Here is an 18656-nt window from a genome sequence, read left to right on the forward strand (position 1 = left end):
TACTATTGGAAAGATGTTGTTAGACTTGAAAGGGTTCAGAAAAGATTTACAATGATGTTGGCTGGGTTGGAGGATTTGAATTATAGGAAGAGGCTGAATAGGCTGGGGCCTTTTCCCATGGAGCATCAAAGGCTGAGGGTTGACCTAATAGAGGTTTATAAAGTCATGAGGGATATGGATAGGATAAATGATCAAGTTCTTTTTCCTATGGTAGGGGAGTCCAAAACTAGTGGGCATAGGTTTAAGGTGAGAAGGGCATGATTTAAAAGGGAGCTAAGGGGCAACGTTTTCTCCCATGGAATGGTGTGTATAGGATGTGGTGGAGGGTGGTACAATTACATTTATAAGTCATCTGGATGGGTATATGAATAGGATCAGTTTAGGCAGATAATGGCCAAATGTTATCAAATAGGACTAGATTAGTTCAGGATATCTGGTCAGCATGGACGAGTTGGACAGAAGGATCTGGTTCTGTGCTATACATCTCTATGATTCTATAAGTGAAATGAATGATAAAAGAATGAGCTGCTTGCGCATGCCGACCGGACCAATATTTGCTACAGTCATGTGACTTTACTGACTAACTAGTATGTTCTATTTCAGATTAAAACCTTATTGAACTCAACCACCCACCACACATTCAGTCGGTTCTGATATACCACAACAGTTCCATTCTCATACAATCTCACGTTATAAGAAAATCATGCAATAGCTGCGCCATTTAAATTAATGAGGCTGGAATCATGTTATAGCCAATACAGATTAGGAAAATTCACATTTTACAAATAACAGTCTAAATTCTTCAATCATGTTAAAGCCAATTCGCACTGAAGAAACACACGTTATAGCAGAACTGACTGTACTGGTTGTATTTGATCCTGTGTAATCAATTAGATTAATAGATCAATAAACTTCAACTAGTTTTCAACTTAAAAAATGTATATAAGTTGCTCTGTTACAAAAACTATTTGCTCTCTTTATACATTGTTATGGCACACATATTTGTCTCGGAATAATATCTGTAAAGGACAAAGTGGGATCATGCATCTAAAGAACACTTGCATGCTCCTAACTCACCCACCCCTAGTGTTGATGAATATGATTTCAAAGTCTTTGCTTGGATGTAGTTAGGATGATGACATAGAATTAATTCTAATTGCCTAATATGTGACCCAAAAACCATTCTGTATTAATGTAGACTGTGTAGTAAATCTGCTCTGTATGTCCACTGTCAGTGTATCATACCACACTGGTTGAACAACTGTCTCCATTCATGCAATGGTTGATTCACTTGCGCACAAGCTCTTGCATACTCGGTCAGCACTGCACACAATGTTGTGTTATCGAGTCCGTACCTGATCAAATGAAAGAAAGTAACAACATTGAAAAGTAATTGCACAGCTAGATTATCCTTTCCTTATTCACTTAAGCAAAAGTATTTCCTTTCATTCATCAACATTTGCAATCGGACAAATAATCTGGATCTTTGGAATGTTACATATTTTAATTGCACAATCTTTTATCATCAATTATTAATGGGCATACATTCGGTATGAATTATTAGGACATTCTATAATTAAACATGTTATAAAGACTTGTATAATTTTAACATACTCACATGCAGAGATCATTCACACAGCTCGCCATGTATGGATAAGGTTGAACATGGTAATGACAAAGGACAAATGGATACTCAAGAAGCACCCTACAAGTGTTTCTTATTTTCTGGAACTTATCAGAAAAATGTTAGAACTCTCATAATTATCAGGATATAAATGAAACAAAGAGTAAATTACTGTTCTGTAATGACAACTTGCAATACCTTGTCAATAAATATTACACACTTAAATGGACACTGTAACAAGTCAGATTAATTTTTTTTAAAAAAATAACATGATAATACTTTGTTTAATTTCTACAAAACATCCCTACTTTTATACTCTTTCGATAGGAGCAACTAGGACTTAAATCTAGTCTACCTTGCTTTGAGGTAGGGACATCACCATTGTACCATAAGAAGCCATTCTCCAATATTTTTAACAACTGGAACAGAATGAGATTTTTAAGTGAGTACTAACTGGTCAATTAATGTTCATTTGTCTTCCCACCATTATTTTAATCAGGGTGAAGGCACCACCACCATCCCTTATTAAATGATCCCACATCCCCAGCATCAAACTTGCCATAGTATTCCAAGTCAGTGTGAATCTGTAGCCAATTTTTCACCTTCACCTTATTTCATTCTAGCAGCATGTAGTAACCCATTTTTTCAACTGCTTTTGCATTAAACAGATGTTGCAGTCAGTTGTTTCCATAAAAAAGACAATTATTTATATGGGCAAAGTATTTATGTAACCAGGAAACACTGCAAAGTGGAGATGGAATTGATTAAGTGTGAAGGTGGGGTGGTGATTGCCACTCTGTTCCCATCAGAAATGACTACCATGCTTAATCAAATCACATGACCATTCATTATTGTTTTCTTGGATGGGAATTGAATCATAAACCATCATGAGGGAAGCCTAGCACATTCATAATGTTCAATTTATTGAATAGATAAAATATATCTTTCACATTGTCAATTTTTGTTACAATATTTATGTATTAGAGTATAATAAAATTTTGAATACAGTTGAGTATCTTTTTACTATCTATTCATGTAGATTAAACTCATTGATTCACTATTTATACATGAATGACCACATGTTTATTATAGTGAATCCCAGAGTTTCCAATGAATTCAGATTGCCTGCTCAGTAACAAATCTCTCTAAAACTAACTTTACCTTCAGCATTTTTAACTACCTCTTGCCCAGATCTTGGACTATGTACACAAGGCACTACCTTCCCTACAAATACAACCTTCTCTATTAACTTGAACACCACTGCTTTCCTCTATCAACCTTTCTGCTTCTGACTTTAGCATCTCTGTTGTTAATGTGCTTTTTATGAAATATTTACTCCCCTCACAATGGACCCCAATAAAATGATATTGTAGCCAAATGTTCGGCACACAAGCAACATTGGAGGAAACAGACTGGTTACAGAAGCTTATCTGATTAAGCAGTTAGATATTTGAAAGATAAAATTACTGTTCATTAGAAAGGAGAATGGTATATTTCTAAAAACAGTTTTCTCTTAAATAACACATTACAGCAATGTCATTTCTAATTCTCCTGATCGTTGCAAAGAACATTGAAACTATTATAATCTACGATATCAGTATACAACTTCAAAACAATTTAATATCCTGAAAATAAAACTAAGCTTAAAATTCAATCAGTTTATAACTAACTTAAATTACCCTTTGGTTTTGACCAAAACATGGTGCTGGGTAGTTGACAGGAATTATGCGACAATGTTCCTTATCTGGAATTTCTTCTCTCCAGCTGTTACCAAAAATAGCTATTTCTTCTGCTAATAAACCTAAAATAAATTCAAACAATTGAATTTAATTTGAAAAAATACACATTCCCTTAAGCACAGATTTTTCCCTTGAATGAAGATCAAGTGGACAAATGGTAGGTCACTCTTGAAAGGTGGGCTAAGCACATTAAATCTTTCACATTTCAAATATGCATAAAAGCAACAATTTCTAGGGTCAGCAGTACCAGAGATTGACAGCTTGCCATTATGATGTTGGAAACTTACAGGCCATTTTATGGTACCATTTAGGTTAAAAGCGAACTAGACACATACTGCCAATAGTAGTAAATATAGTATGGAGAAAATGTAGATGCACTGACACACTCCATGGAAAAGAAATAATATTGCCATTGAGTTTTGTGGATAGATATATCATCCTGGTCAAAGTTAGCGAAAGACTGGGTGAAGATTATGAAGTAATTTGTGAAAGGTGAGGGAGCACACGCTCAAACTGAAAAGACAAAGCTCATGAAGAGTTGACAACAAGGCTGGAAGATTCGGCAGCGTGCAAGAGAGCAAAAATGGCTAGGAAGAACCCTCACCTTGAATGACATTCCTGTGTTAATAGTTGGCTGGCTGGTAAAAGAAACATGACAGAAGTAGATTCGTGAGAAATAAGAATGACTTTTGACTTGTTCCAGAAGAACATATCTACCTAAAATACAGTGAAGTGGGTTGTGCTAAATATACAGGATCTGATCTATAGTTTAAATTTGTATCTGATCTGTTCTGTAGCTTACATTGCCTATGAAATAATGTTGAGGTAATGCTGTTTTTAATTTACTTGTTACTGCAAAGATCTTAAACATGAATCGTTGTTATGCCATCCTTTCAATTACACACTGGAAGTTTGATATTATTTTAAGTTAATGGTCTCTGAGATTGTAAAATGGTGGCAGAGTAGGGGGCGCATCCACTCCCAACAGCTTTGCTTTTCTCTTCTCTTTGGTTCTCTCTCTTTTCTTTTTCCATTTTTCTCCGTTTTCTTTTCTTTTAAGTCCTAGAGAGTGACAGATAAAAAAAGAGAGGCCTCCGGCAGCAGCAGGAGCACAGCAGCACCAAGTGAAAATGGACATGATGCCCCCTGGGTCTCCCATTCAGTAAGAAGCAGTCCAAGGCTAACTCCCCTTACCGAAGCCGAAGCTCTAGGTGTGCGGCTAGGCCCAGGAGCCTGAAGGAGGAGAAGTGGCATTCTCAGTATAATATGGCAGTTTCCCGGTGTGGCAGTCTTGTCCTAGCATAGCAGTCTCCTCCCCGTGTGGAGGTCTTCTTCATCTTCAGTGTCCAGGTATTCCAGCGGCCATGCAGGCAGTCTTGTCCGGGAGTGATGATCTCAGTCCAGCATGGCGGGCTTCTTCAGCAGAGGCTTCTGACCAGTGCTCCAGCAGCCCAGTGAGGAGGTCTTGTCCGGAATGGAAATCTTGTTCCAGAATGCTGGCCTTGTTCCAGAATGGCAGACTTGTTCCAGAATGGCGGTCTTGTTCCCGAATAGTGGTCTTGTTCTGGAATGGTGGAATTGTTCCGGAATGGCAATCTTCTCCCAGCTGCCTGTTCAGGGTATTCCATCCTTCCTCAGTTGGCTTTCTCTGAGCCCAGGCACCATTACCTGAACTGTGATGAATTTTGCCTTAATTTTATTTTTCTATTATTATGTATGACTTCTGACATTGACGTATGTGGGGTGCTGTGGCAACTTATAAAACTTTTCACTGTAGTATTCATGTAGAAGTACATGTGACAATAAATTTCTATTCTATGTGCAGATGTCAACTGCATGCTTCATAATGTTAACTTCACAAGGAAACAATCCTTACCGTTATCTGGCTAGCAAAAATGTGGAAGGAGCAAGAGCAGAAGGAGCATTACTAGAAGCATTATCAACCACTGCCCCGAGTTTCAGGGCTCTTAGCTCATTCAAAATTGTGAATCACCTCTGCTCTCCGAAATTCCCCCAATAACTATGCATGCCTTATCATTACTGCATATACTTCAGCATTCCACTGCCTTCCTTCAGTGCATTCTGATAGATCCTGCCCTCACTTCACCACAAATACAACAACCAACATGAAAATACATTTCAATTCAATTCTATCAGGGCCAAATACTTATGAGCAATAATTAACAATTACCCTGGTAAGACACCTTATGACTCATTTTGTGCGCTTGTTTTCCTATCGAAGTGCTCTTCGCAAATCTATTCCCTGTGGATGCGACTTGGAAGTTGCAAAGCTCCATTGAGAACAATACACAATCATGGTGGACAATTTTGAGTAGATCTGGGCATTGACAGCCTGGCTGCAAACAGCAGAGATCTGGCATGGCTGAGGCAGTCTGGTTTAGCTGACAGTGTGACACAAATGTTACGAATGTCATTTTCTCGTGGCTGTCATGGATTAGTCCAGTGGTTGTGAATGAGCCTTCAGTGCACTGGTGTGATGTCTAGGAAGACCACATTGGAATTTTCTCACTGTAGATATTTGAGCTTCCATGGTAGTAGAATTGGGTGCCAGAAGGAGCTCTAGCAAAGCACTACTGCTCTAATCATGGAACTCACCAGTCGCTCCATTTCAGACAGAATGGTCTCCACAAGGCACTGAAGTTTAATTCATCCAATTATATGTGAGTTTGCGGAGAAGCTTCTCAGTGTACCCAGTATTTTCTAATGCTTGGTCATCAAACTCAGCATCTAAATCCAATGCAGTGGAGCCTTATGCAATTCTCCTACATAGCGCTCAAACCCACCTCTGTATCTACTGCACACGTGTGGTGACCTGTAGTCAACTACATAACAATTAATCTTCCACCTTACTGCACATCCAGCCTATCTCAGAGCATGTTGGGATCCGGCCAAGTATCACAAATTCTGCAGGAATGCTGCCCTCTTATTTCTGGAGTGACACGAGGATTTCCATATTGTTTGTGGCATGAAGGGGAATGGGGAAGATTAGCTTCTGGTGTGAAGGGTGAGCTAGTAAAAACATCTGCAGTTTACCAACTAAAGTGTTTCTATGAATTAGAAGAAAGATGTCTTTTTTGAAAAGAAGCCTAAGCTGTGAGTAAATTTAGCTTGATATCTTTGCCAATGTTGCCAGTTGATATGGCCATAATGCTCCCCTTTCTTAAAATAGCCAGCAGAACTTCCACTAGAGGATATTGCATGTGGCAGTGTGCTCCAATTCTTCCATTAGTAGTTTCTGGTCTCAGATTATTGGCCAGCACCTTGTGAAGGGATTGTTAGTAAATCCTCTGTGTGTATTGGAGGTGACATGTGGAGACATGAATTAGGAATAGTGGTGAGGATCTACAGATTACAATCAGTATGCAGAGGCAGATTGATGAGAAAAGAAACCTGGGGAGAAGAGTAGCGAGATCAGAGGTGACACAGACATGAGGAAACAATACAAAGCTACATTTTAACCTTTACAACTGTGTGTAGGTCATTCAGCCTATTGCATCATTGCAGCTGTGTTCTGGGCATTGGTACTTAGTCCTACATCGTCTCAGTGTTAACTCAAGTATTGCCTGAAGGATTTTTTGTTCCACGGAAAATTAAGAAGGAGCTCCCTCCTGGATCCCCTACTTGATTAAAGAGCCATCAGTAGCTATTTCTCCCTTCATAAAATTCCTTTCTTTCTGCAACCATAGTGCACTTCTGTTTAAGAAATGCTGGCTGTTTTTAAAAGGTGTCAATCAGGCTTTATTTCCACTGCGTCCATCAAAACAAACATTCACCTCATGTTGACTGCATATCTTTCATATTATTATGAGATCCCAGCACCAACTTCACAAGTTGAATGGGTTCAGGCAAACAGGAAAATGAATTGTGATCTCCATCCACAGGACATAGATTTTTAGGCCTTTGACTGTTGAAGTCTATAAACTGGACTATGGTGCCAACTTCAACTCAGGAACAATGTTGTTGAAGGTTGCCTGAATATTATTTAAATGTTGGAAAATCCAAAAGTATTTAGGAGTTCAAACACACATTATTAAAACAGAACAGTGAGGTATAAAATTTGTATTTCAAGGTTGATAGAATTCTAGCCTTTATAACAAGACAGCTGGAATATAAAGGGGACAAAGTTTTGGTAAAAGGAGTCTAATGTACAACTCTGGGAACCACATCTTAGAAAGGAAATATTAGCCTTAGAAATCGCAACACATCGGTTCAAAGGTTAGATTCAGAGGAGTGATTACATAAAGCATGCTTATATTTCCTGAACAGAAGGTTAAGGGTGACTTGATTGAGGTTTTTTAAATGATTTTTTATGAAATTGATGAGTTAAATTGAAACAGAACTTTTCAACTGGTTAAAAAGTCTAGAACACAGGAGTATAATATCAATCTGCATTTACACAATGCCTTTCAAATTGAATAATTTTCCAAGGCATAGGGCCATTAAGAATTAAAATTTAACACTGAATCACAAGATCAAAAGTTTAGCCAAAGACGAATGTTAAAGGAGGAAGGTAAAGTAGAGACACACTATGGTTTAGGGAAGAATTTCCAAAGGGCAGGGCCTTTACTAATTAAACAGGCCACCAATGGAGGAAAAATTTAAGTCTAGATCCTCAGGAAGGAGTTCAGGTAGCTTGGAAGGCTACAGAGCTGGAACAGATTATTGAGAGAGGGAGCAAGTGAAATCATGGAAGGATCTGAAAACATGGATGAGAATTTTAAACGTGAGACATTGCTCAAGCAGGCTGGTCATTGAAGAGGACTATTTGACAGTGAGGATGTGGACAGAAGAGTTTTACATGATGTCAGGTTCACAAATTTTGGAGATGGGAGGACTGCCACAATCATTTAATAATTTTGTCTCCATAATATTTCCATGGTGAAAATATTGCTTCGTATATGGGCTTTGTATACTTGTAGCAAAATGGCATCCCTTTTCATTTAGTGTTATTTAATATTCACATTATTTACATTGTTTGTACTGGAACAAAAATAACTGAAGTGAAACATGAAAATTACAATAGTTCTCCAGAGTTTGTACATCAATAGTGTATATATTAAAAACTTTGGTTTCTCTGGGAAAAAAAAAGCTACTTCTATGCTATATATGACCATGCCATTATTCAAATTATGTTGACCCTCTATTCTGACAGCACAGCATTTTTCTTGCTCAATGAGAAAAGGTTTAAAGAACCCACTGCGCAATCAGATGCTCCCATTGAATAGCCACAATGGAAAAGAATACAAATCAGAGACATGGCTACAGTAAACTAGTTCATTCCTCCATAATTATCTTTGGAATGGATCTTTTGGTATGTGCAATGGAAATGGTTTTAGCAATTTTTGGATGCAAAAAAAAAATTTGAATTACAGAGTACAAAAAAATCATACTTTGTACATTGCAAGATAAATGGTATCAATATTTATGTTGAGATATCTAACATTTCTCCAACATTATACTATCCACAACCATATCAGATTACCATATTAGTGCTTACTTGATTCACATTTTTTAAACTTACCATAGCTAGTGTATAAGTCATCATGCATATTTCCATTAAAATTGCCACATAGTCCACATACTTTTCCGACATAATCCACGTTCATCTTTATGTAGACTCCTGAACTACCATCCCATGCCAGAGAAAATCCATGATGATGTCTAACCAGTACATATCCAGCTATTTGTTCAAATTTTAGTTTTCCAATAATATATGGCAGCTGCACCCTGGGGAACAGAGTAGGAAATTCAAGTTTATATTTTTTTAAACATCGTTGACCTAGTGTTTTGTGGTTATAAAGAACTAATGGTGTTATTATGATAGCACCATCCTTAGTTAATGGCCATATTACTCTTTGTACAGTTCTGAATATATAGGGGTGACGCAATACAAACAGTAGAGTGGCAACCATAACTATGAATGAAAGGATGAAGTAACTGGTGACTCCAGTCTGGGGGAGTCAGCTCAGATGAAAGATTAAAGATTAGGTGGAGTGGCCATGCTAAATTGCCCTGTAGTGTCCAGGACAGTGCACGTTAAGTGAATTAACCACATTAAGTGCATGATGACGGGGATAGCGTGGGGAGGGGACAGAGTGAAGCTGGGATGTTCTTTGGAGGGTTGGTTTAGATTCAGTAGGCTGAATGGTCTCTTTCTCCTCTCTGAACCCATGATTGCAAAGACAGTGGGCCAGGACAGTATCCAAGACTAGCCCAGTGGCTTCGAATTGGTCAGTTAGTTGCTTGGGGCAGTCAGAGTAAATGCCCTCTCCTCATCAGAGCGAAGGAGATGAATGACAGGCAGATCAATACCTACCAGGATGTTTTTCAAGAGGTAACTATTTATTCCCCCATGTTCTCTATCTTCCATATCCTTTTCCCCAGTAAACACTGACACAAAAATACTCATTTAGTATCTACCCTATTTCCTGCAGTTTCGCATCTGTTACCATCAGTCGAGATGCTGAGATCTCTGGTGGTCAGAGCAAGTATCTGGCTGGCTGCAAACAGTCACTATGCAACAGTATCTCAGGATATGCTCCACATGTTTTAGATTTTTTAGCATGAGCCCTTCATCAGGAATTCCTGATGAAGGGCTCATGCCTGAATCATCGAGTCCCGTGCTCCTTGGATGCTGCCTGCCCTGCTGTGCTTTTCCAGCACCACACTCTCGACTCTAATCTCCAGCATCTGCAGTTTTCACTTTCTCCTATGTTTTGATGGAAGTTTCCCAATGAAAGCTCTGACAAAGTAACACAAAGTAATTTATTCGTAGCTCTCTGGAGAAAACAGTCTGTAATCCATCACCTGCAAGTGAATAATTTGGTACTTTCAGAGGAAATTTTGATTTGGTGGCAGGATTATAACAGGATTATACCAAAGGGTTTCAAAATCTGGGCACAGCATTTAGATCAAGTGTTTCTGAACGTGTAAGTGCACATGAGAAAGTTATGATAAGTTCTGCTTCAGCTTCCTTGCTTACTTGTCAATGATGTTTAGCATGCAGGCTCTGTTGTATGCATTCTATAGGTACAGGCAATTTGGGGTGTCAAGCAGTGGACATCAATACCTTGGCATTCTTCCTCAAGAAGGAGAATTCCTTCTACATTTTCCCCACAATCTGTGAACATGAGAGATGGCAACCACACAATCGACCACTTCTTGCAATGTTTGCTTTATATTAAGGCTCAGCCCAAAACATGTTTACCTTTTCCAGCTTACAACCTCTCACCAAAAATCAAGGGAGTCAATCCAGCCCAGCTGCCCCTATATAGCTTCATAAATTTTCTTTAATTCAGCAAAAGAAAAGTTACGTCACACTAGAGTGAAAGACCTTTAAGAATTTCTGCTCTCATAGTTCCTTACTTACTTCCATTCTTAATGTTTTTTTTATTTGAAAACACAACGTGCATGTTCAAGTTATTACTCACTGACCTGAATTCAGTGGAGTCAGACACTTTTAACATCCAAATAAAGAATTACCTGGGGCAGAAGGTGGTGGTGGGGGTGGGGGTGGGGGGGGTTGGGGTGGTGAATATATTTTTTCTATAGTTATCACAATCAAAGACTATATGTTAGCGTCATACAGCCCGCCCTGATGAATTGACGCAAGTCTACATAGATCTGCTGGAAGGTACAGGAATAATTTTATTTATTTGATAGGTTTTCAAATATGATGGCAATTGTCAAAGTTAGAGAAATTTAATTTGACTTTCATAGACTACTTCTAAGGACAAACTAAAATTCTCAACAGCATAAAAATAAAATTGGATTTATAGAATCCCTCCAGTGTGAGGATAGGTCATTTGGCCCATTGTGTCCAACCAATAATCCGAAGACACCAAGACACACAACCTAACCTTATCCCTGCAACACTGCATTTCTCATGGCTAACCCACCTAGCCTGCACATCCCTGGACAGTGTGGGCAATTTAGCACAACCAAAATACCTATCCTGCACAGCTTTGGACAGTGGGAAGAAACCTGAGCGTGCGGAAGAAACCCAAGCAGACACAGAGACAATATGCAAACTCCACATTGATAGTTGCCCGAGGGTAAAATCAAACCTGGAACCCTGGTGTTCTGAGGTAGCAGTGCTAACCACTGTGCCACTCTGGATTCAAGACTTCAGCTCCATACTTGTCTGTGTCAGTGAACCCTCTCAACATTGTAGAGATTTATATACTAACATATTTAGAGATGAGGCACAGAAAACACTATTAGAATGTGTTGCAAGGGTCTCCTCAATAGGAGTTACAGTCTGATTGATTCAGTAATATTAGGTCATAATGAAAAGAAATATTCCGATCCAAATAAATCTTCAATACAAGGTTTTTGTTTAGAACAACCTTAATTAGCCAGAAGAATTGGGAATTTCTTGAAGCAAAAAGCTGACCTTTGTCCATTATGGATAACTTCATGACTTTGTAGAATAATTTCCCCTTCATAGGCAAAGAACAAGCTGACTGATCGCTGACAAGAATATGGAGAAGATTGGCATGTTGGATCATTGTGAACCTGCAGAATCAGAAATATGGCATACACAAGTCAGCAATATTGATTTAGAAATTATCTTAGTTTAACAGTACCGCAGCAAAACTGTATAGAGATTGATCACTCTTCACTACCCCTGGGAAGCATAAATTCAACCCCAAAAAAGGAGATTGATTTTTCTCTTTTCAAGGAAGTGGATTACATATCTCAAATAAATGAGCTCTGTCAGTCTCAGCCCAGTAACTCCATAATGAAGATCACTCCAGAACACAAAACTACAGTCTATTCAGGCAGATGGTCTTTGCTCAAAAGAGTATAATCACCAAAGTGTATTAAAACCAGCTGCATGCTGAATTTGCTTTATGAACCAGGATATATTTGTCCATCAGGAAGTCAACAACTGATGAATGTAAGATAGTTAGTGAATAGTGGATGGTACTAGTTGTCAAGGTAGATCACAGAATGAAACCTGGCTTGACAGACTTTTTTTATTTTGTCAATTACTAAAAATATTCATATGAAATTGCAGATTATATTTGACAGCAGAATATAAGATTATTACACAAAAGAGAGAAACAAACCAAGATATTATACATAATGCACCAATAAAAATATTAACAGAATCATTAAAACGAAGTTCCAACACCATCCGTTATATGCTATCTTAACTCAGATTTCCGCTTAATTGGAACATTGATAACATTGATAATACTTTTTCATTTATCTTATGGTGTTATTTTGACATACAGTTCCCAGTTGTTTATCTTGTGAAATATTGGTTTAAATCTTTCTGACATTGATTTATATAATAGCTTCAGCAGAATAAAGGAAATAAAACCTCATGAATTTTTAGTTTCAGTTCAATTAAGTTTTATTGCGCATTTTGTTCAGCCAATAAAAAATCCATAATGAAACACTGATTTCCATTTTCATTGTTTCACTGTTCTACCCAATAATCTCCTGGGGCAGAAGGTGGTGGTGGGGGTGGGGGTGGGGGGGGGTGGGGGTGGTGAATATATTTTTTCTATAGTTATCACAATCAAAGACTATATGTTAGCGTCATACAGCCCGCCCTGATGAATTGACGCAAGTCTACATAGATCTGCTGGAAGGTACAGGAATAATTTTATTTATTTGATAGGTTTTTAAATATGATGGCAATTGTCAAAGTTAGAGAAATTTAATTTGACTTTCATAGAATACTTCTAAGGACAAACTAAAATTCTCAACAGCATAAAAATAAAATTGGATTTATAGAATCCCTCCAGTGTGAGGATAGGTCATTTGGCCCATTGTGTCCAACCAATAATCCGAAGACACCAAGACACACAACCTAACCTTATCCCTGCAACACTGCATTTCCCATGGCTAACCCACCTAGCTTGCACATCCCTGGACAGTGTGGGCAATTTAGCACAACCAAAATACCTATCCTGCACAGCTTTGGACAGTGGGAAGAAACCTGAGCGTGCGGAAGAAACCCAAGCAGACACAGAGACAATATGCAAACTCCACATTGATAGTTGCCCTAGGGTAAAATCAAACCTGGAACCCTGGTGTTCTGAGGTAGCAGTGCTAACCACTGTGCCACTCTGGATTAAGTGTAGTTTGAGTGTACCAGATTTTCTGCTCACTAAATTCTTTCCCTTCTTCCATCTCAGAATGGAAACTGCAATATGAACAACTTTAGACCTTTGATCAAAAATGGATACTTTCAGATCCCTTCTGTAGTAGAATATTTCCATTCAATGAAATTATTCTTATATTGTAAAGCTCAGAGTTCACAACTATCATGCGTAAATACCTTAGCATTGGGTTTGCTTCAATAAAAATGAAATGATTCTATATAAATTTCCCCAAATATTGGAAATTCTGTTGGCTGCAACCAATTTAGACTGATTCCTGTAAAATAAGACACTGTTGATCTGATTTATTGACAAAAAAGAAGGGGCGGATAAACAATATTATTGGACCAATAAGATCCCAAAACCACACATAATCTATTTTAATTTAGATGACAGATACTTAAAGATGAAACGGGGAAAATCAGCATATGTTCCTATTCCTGATGTGTATATTGGTAAGTGTGAGTGTAACAACTTCAGGAGAGGCCAGGATCAGATTTAGTTGCAGCAGGATCTAGGGTGTAGGTTTGCTCGCTGAGCTGTAGGTTTGATATCCAGATGTTTCATTACCTGGCTAGGTAACATCATCAGTGGCGACCTGCAAGTGAAGCAAAGCTGTTGTCTCCTGCTTTATATTTATATGTTTGTCCTGGATGGGGTTCCTGAGGTTTGTGGTGATGTCATTTCCTGTTCATTTTCTGAGGGGTTGATAGATGGGATCTAGATCTATGTGTTTGTTTATGGTGTTGTGGTTGGAGTGCCAGGCCTCTAGGAATTCTCTGGCATGTCTTTGCTTAGCCTGTCCCAGGATAGATGTGTTGTCCCAGTCGAAATGGTGTTTTTTTTCCTCCATGTGTAGGGCTACGAGGGAGAGAGGGTCATGTCTTTTTGTGGCTAGCTGGTGTTCGTGTATCCTGGTGGCTAACTTTCTTCCTGTTTGTCCTACGTAGTGTTTGTGGCAGTCCTTGCATGGAATTTTGTAGATGACATTGGTTTGTCCATGGGATGTACTGGGTCTTTTAAGTTTGTTAGTTTTTGTTTGAGAGTGTTAGTGGGTTTGTGTGCTACTAGGATTCCAAGGGGTCTTAGTAGTCTGGCTGTCATTTCTGAAACTTCTTTGATGTATGGTAAAGTGGTTAGGGTTTCTGGATGTGTTTGATCTGCTTGTCGTGGTTTGTTCTTGAGGAATCTGCGGACTGTATTTTTTGAGTATCCATTCTTCTTGAATACGTTGCACAGGTGGTTCTCCTCTGTTTTCTGAAGTTTGTCTGTGCTGCAGTATGATGTAGCTCATTGGAATAGTGTTCTGATACAGCTTCGTTTGTGTGTGTTGGGATAGTTGCTGGTGTAGTTAAGTATTTGGTCAGTATTTGTCGGTTTTCTGTATACACAGGTTTGTAGTTCTCCTTTGTCCGTTCTTTCGACTGTGACGTCTAGGAATGCGAGTTTGTTGTTGGTTTCTTCCTCTTTGGTGAACTTTATGCCTGTGAGGGTGTTGTTGATGATGTTAAATGTCTCTTCTATCTTGTTTCGTTTTGTGATGACAAAGGTATCATCTACGTAGTGGACCCAGATTTTTGGTTTGATGGTTGGTAGGGCTGTTTGTTCTAGTCTTTGCATTACCGCTTCTGCTATGAATCTTGATAGCGGAGATCCCATGGGTGTGCCGTTAGTTTGTTTGTAGGTTGCAAGAGCTTGCTCAGATCCACCATCAAACATAAAAATTCAGAGATAGACAATGGTGCCTGAACAAGGAACCAGAAAATGACCAAAAGCCAGGAACTATGTTTCAGTAAAGTGTCAATATGCCTGGCAGAGGAGGAAATATTTCAGTTCCATCTGGAAGAATTGTGTCTTCCAGTATACTGGAAATGCAAATATGACTTGGAACTACACTGTCATCACTTCACTTTTCACTTTTGCTCGGCAAAAATCCTGGAACTCCTTTTCTTGCAGCACTGTAGGTATACCTACATACAAGGACTGTAGCAATTCAAAAAGGCAGCTGAGCACAACCTATTTAAGGGTAATGAGGATGGGCAATAAATGTTAGTCCAGCAATGGTGCCTAAAGGCCACGGAAAGTGAAGAATTTAAAGTAGAACAAAATAAAATAAATTTTCACTAATCAGATAATGTTATTTTGTTTTTGATTTGGAGATGTCAGTGTTAGACTGGTGTGTACAAAGTTAAAAATCACACAACAGCAGGTTATTTGAAGTTTATTTGGAAGTGCTAGCTTTCGGAGCGCTGCTCCTTCATCAGGTGGTTGTGAAAGCTAGTGCTCCGAAAGCTAGTGCTTCCAAATAAACTTGTTGGACTATAACCTGGTGTTGTGTGATTTTTAAATTTGTACAACCCAGTCCAACACTGGCATCTCCAAATCAAAAATAAAATAACATTATCTGATCAGTGAAAATACGCCAACACAAGGTAAGCACCTTTTTCCAATTTTTCGTTCCTGAGATTTCCAAGTTTTTTAAATCTGCATGGCTTCCATTTAGTGTATAAAACAATCTGACTTTTGGAATCTTACATGGTGTGTAGATTTAAGAATTTTTTTTTGTGTAGCTCCTGACACTACAATTTTGGGGTTGCACTTTTGGTCTAGATGGTGATTCATGTAATGTGAGTTAAAAGAACTGGGAGACAAACAGATCCTGAATTCCAATACAAGATGCCAGTGACAGCTTAACAGGACAAATGATTTCAACAATGTTTTTACAAAAATAGGATAATGATAATTGATCATTGTCTCACTTCCTTACCCCTCCAGCATTAAACAGGATCAGGTCAAAAGTAAGGTAGCGAAACTCACCGTGAGGGAAGATGGTACAGTGCAACAATATTTAAGCAATTTGTCACTATATATTACATCGTAAATATTGAGGCCATAATATAGCTCATTTAAAAGATGCACAATGTACTTATTTTAATAGAGATGTATTATGGCCTCAATACTTATAATCTACCAACTGACCTGTGTATATCCAGATCCAAGCCTATCCATGAGATAGAAACCAAATTGCCTTTCTTTGTGGATGGAGTTTATTAACTACTTAATCTTAAAAGGTCCTTTCACACACCAGTCCCATTCATCCCTCTTTTGAATTGCCATCAAATTATTTACCATCTACATTACTGACTACATTACTGAGGAGGAAGAGTGTAACATGTCCAAATTTGCTGTGATACAAAGTGAATTGGAAAGCATGTCATGATGAGGTCATTGGAATTTGCAAAGGGATTTATATAGGTGAAGTGAGTTGGGAAAACCTGGTAGATAGAGTTTAATGTAGGAAACCATGAAGTCATGAACTTTCATAGGAAGAACTAAAAGGCATTTATTTAAATTGAGAGAGACACCAAAAAATGTACAGCAGAGGGATCTGGCTATTCTTGTGCATGAAACACAAAATCTTAGCAAACAATTAAAAGAAAAAGTAAATTATTAAATCGGCAAAGGGAATTTTGGCTTTAATTGCTGGGGTTAGGGTTTACGATTAAGGAAGTCTTGTCACATCTGTACAAGATATGAGGCCACACCTGGAATACTGTGTACTTTTTTGGTCCCATTCTTTAAGAAAGGATACACTGGCTTTGACAGCATTTCCAAAAAGATTCATGAAAGGGTTGACTTATCAAGAACAGCAAGGATGGTTAGGCTTTTATTCAGTAGAATTCTGATAAACTGAAACACACCACATTCTTGTGGGACTGGACAGGATAGATGTTGAGGAGATGTTTCCACAAGTGTGGGAGAATCTCAAACTAGTGGACATGGTCACAGAATAATGGGACACTCATTTAAAATTGGAATATGAAGGAATTCCTTCTGAGAATACCGAATGGTTGGAATTCTTTACTCCAGATAGTTGTGGAGGCTAGATGACTGAATGTATTTAAAGAGGAGGTAGATAGATTTTTGAAATACAGAAAGGGATATAAACCAGTTGACATAAAAGAAGAGTTGAAGCCTGGAACATATCAGCCATGATCTTGTGAAATTGTAAGGCAGGCTTGAATGGTCTACTCCTGCTGGCTTTTTTTGTCGTTGCTGTTTAATATTTTCTAACCAACCTGTTCAGAGATGTTATAACATGTCGCTGTAGCAGGTGGAGCTTGAACCCTGGCCTCCTGGCCCAGAGGTAGGGACACTACCACTGCACCACAAGAACCCTCCCCACTTCTATTTCTTCCTTATTCAGTTAAAGATATTTACTGACCAATCTGTTCAGAAAGTTATCACAGATGAGAAATTAAAGATGAAGAATTCTGGCTTTGTCAGTATCTCCCAGCTCGGCAACCCCTGCCACAAAGTAATACAAATGTAGTCCTACAGCAGAGATGTATAAAAACCTACAACTTCCCTTCAGGCTGTGAGCAATCCTGACTCAGCCATAGTGTTGTACCATAGCTTGTTAAAATTCTGTTTATCTTTGCTGTTTTCAGAGAACAATCAATACCAGACTGCAACTATTCAAGGAGTCCTCTCAAAGGACTAAAAATGAGAAACAAATGTAAGTTTGTCAGTATCACCACATTGAGAACAAATGACTAACATTGCAATAATTTAAAAGCATGTTACATTAGCTTTCTGTTACCTGAATTGAGAAGCTCTGCTGACTGTATGTGCAATCCCTCACTAATGTGTATGTGCAGTTTCCAGGGTAATAATAGTAAAGTCCATCAAATGTTTCATAGTTGTACTGGCCCCAAGTTCGGCAGATCAAATCACGGCTGCTACCTCTACCGGGAACTGCAAAAAAGACAATAGTTGCTTGCTTTTTGAATATTTTAGAAAGCATTTTAAATAATTTATGCACCAACCTTCACAACAATTTCATTATTTTGAAAACCAAGTGTGGATAAAAAGTATATCTGTCAATCCATTAAATTTCAAACCACTATGTATTATTCCTGATTCACATAGAATTCAAATTATCCAAATCAGCTTTCGATCGCTTACCCTTCAGGCAAATATATAATCACATAGATTCATCAGAAGTTACATCTTACTAACTCTGGAGCATTTTATATAATTTGGTAATATGATTATTTTTAAAACTCTCTTTTAAAAGATGACATAGGTTGTTCTGAATAGAGAGATAATGATCATACTCAACTTATGTACACAACCACGTAAGCAATTTTC

The 18656-nt window shown here is 38.2% G+C and overlaps 1 protein-coding gene across 1 annotated transcript in view; it reads right to left on the reverse strand.

Annotated features, from left to right (window-relative positions):
* The window catches only part of otog (otogelin), a 211317-nt gene extending 193008 nt beyond the window's left edge, over window positions 1-18309 (reverse strand). The window contains exons 1-6 of the mRNA XM_060838635.1: window positions 18106-18309; window positions 11780-11901; window positions 8906-9111; window positions 3304-3425; window positions 1797-1855; window positions 1246-1355 (exon numbers count right to left, since the gene is read on the reverse strand). Of these exons, the coding sequence (XP_060694618.1) occupies window positions 1246-1355; window positions 1797-1855; window positions 3304-3425; window positions 8906-9111; window positions 11780-11901; window positions 18106-18309 (823 nt within the window). The remainder of the gene's footprint in view (window positions 1-1245; window positions 1356-1796; window positions 1856-3303; window positions 3426-8905; window positions 9112-11779; window positions 11902-18105) is intronic.
* Window positions 18310-18656: the final 347 nt, after the last annotated feature.

The sequence above is a fragment of the Hemiscyllium ocellatum genome, chromosome 18, assembly GCF_020745735.1.
Source record: "Hemiscyllium ocellatum isolate sHemOce1 chromosome 18, sHemOce1.pat.X.cur, whole genome shotgun sequence".
Lineage (NCBI taxonomy): Eukaryota > Metazoa > Chordata > Chondrichthyes > Orectolobiformes > Hemiscylliidae > Hemiscyllium > Hemiscyllium ocellatum.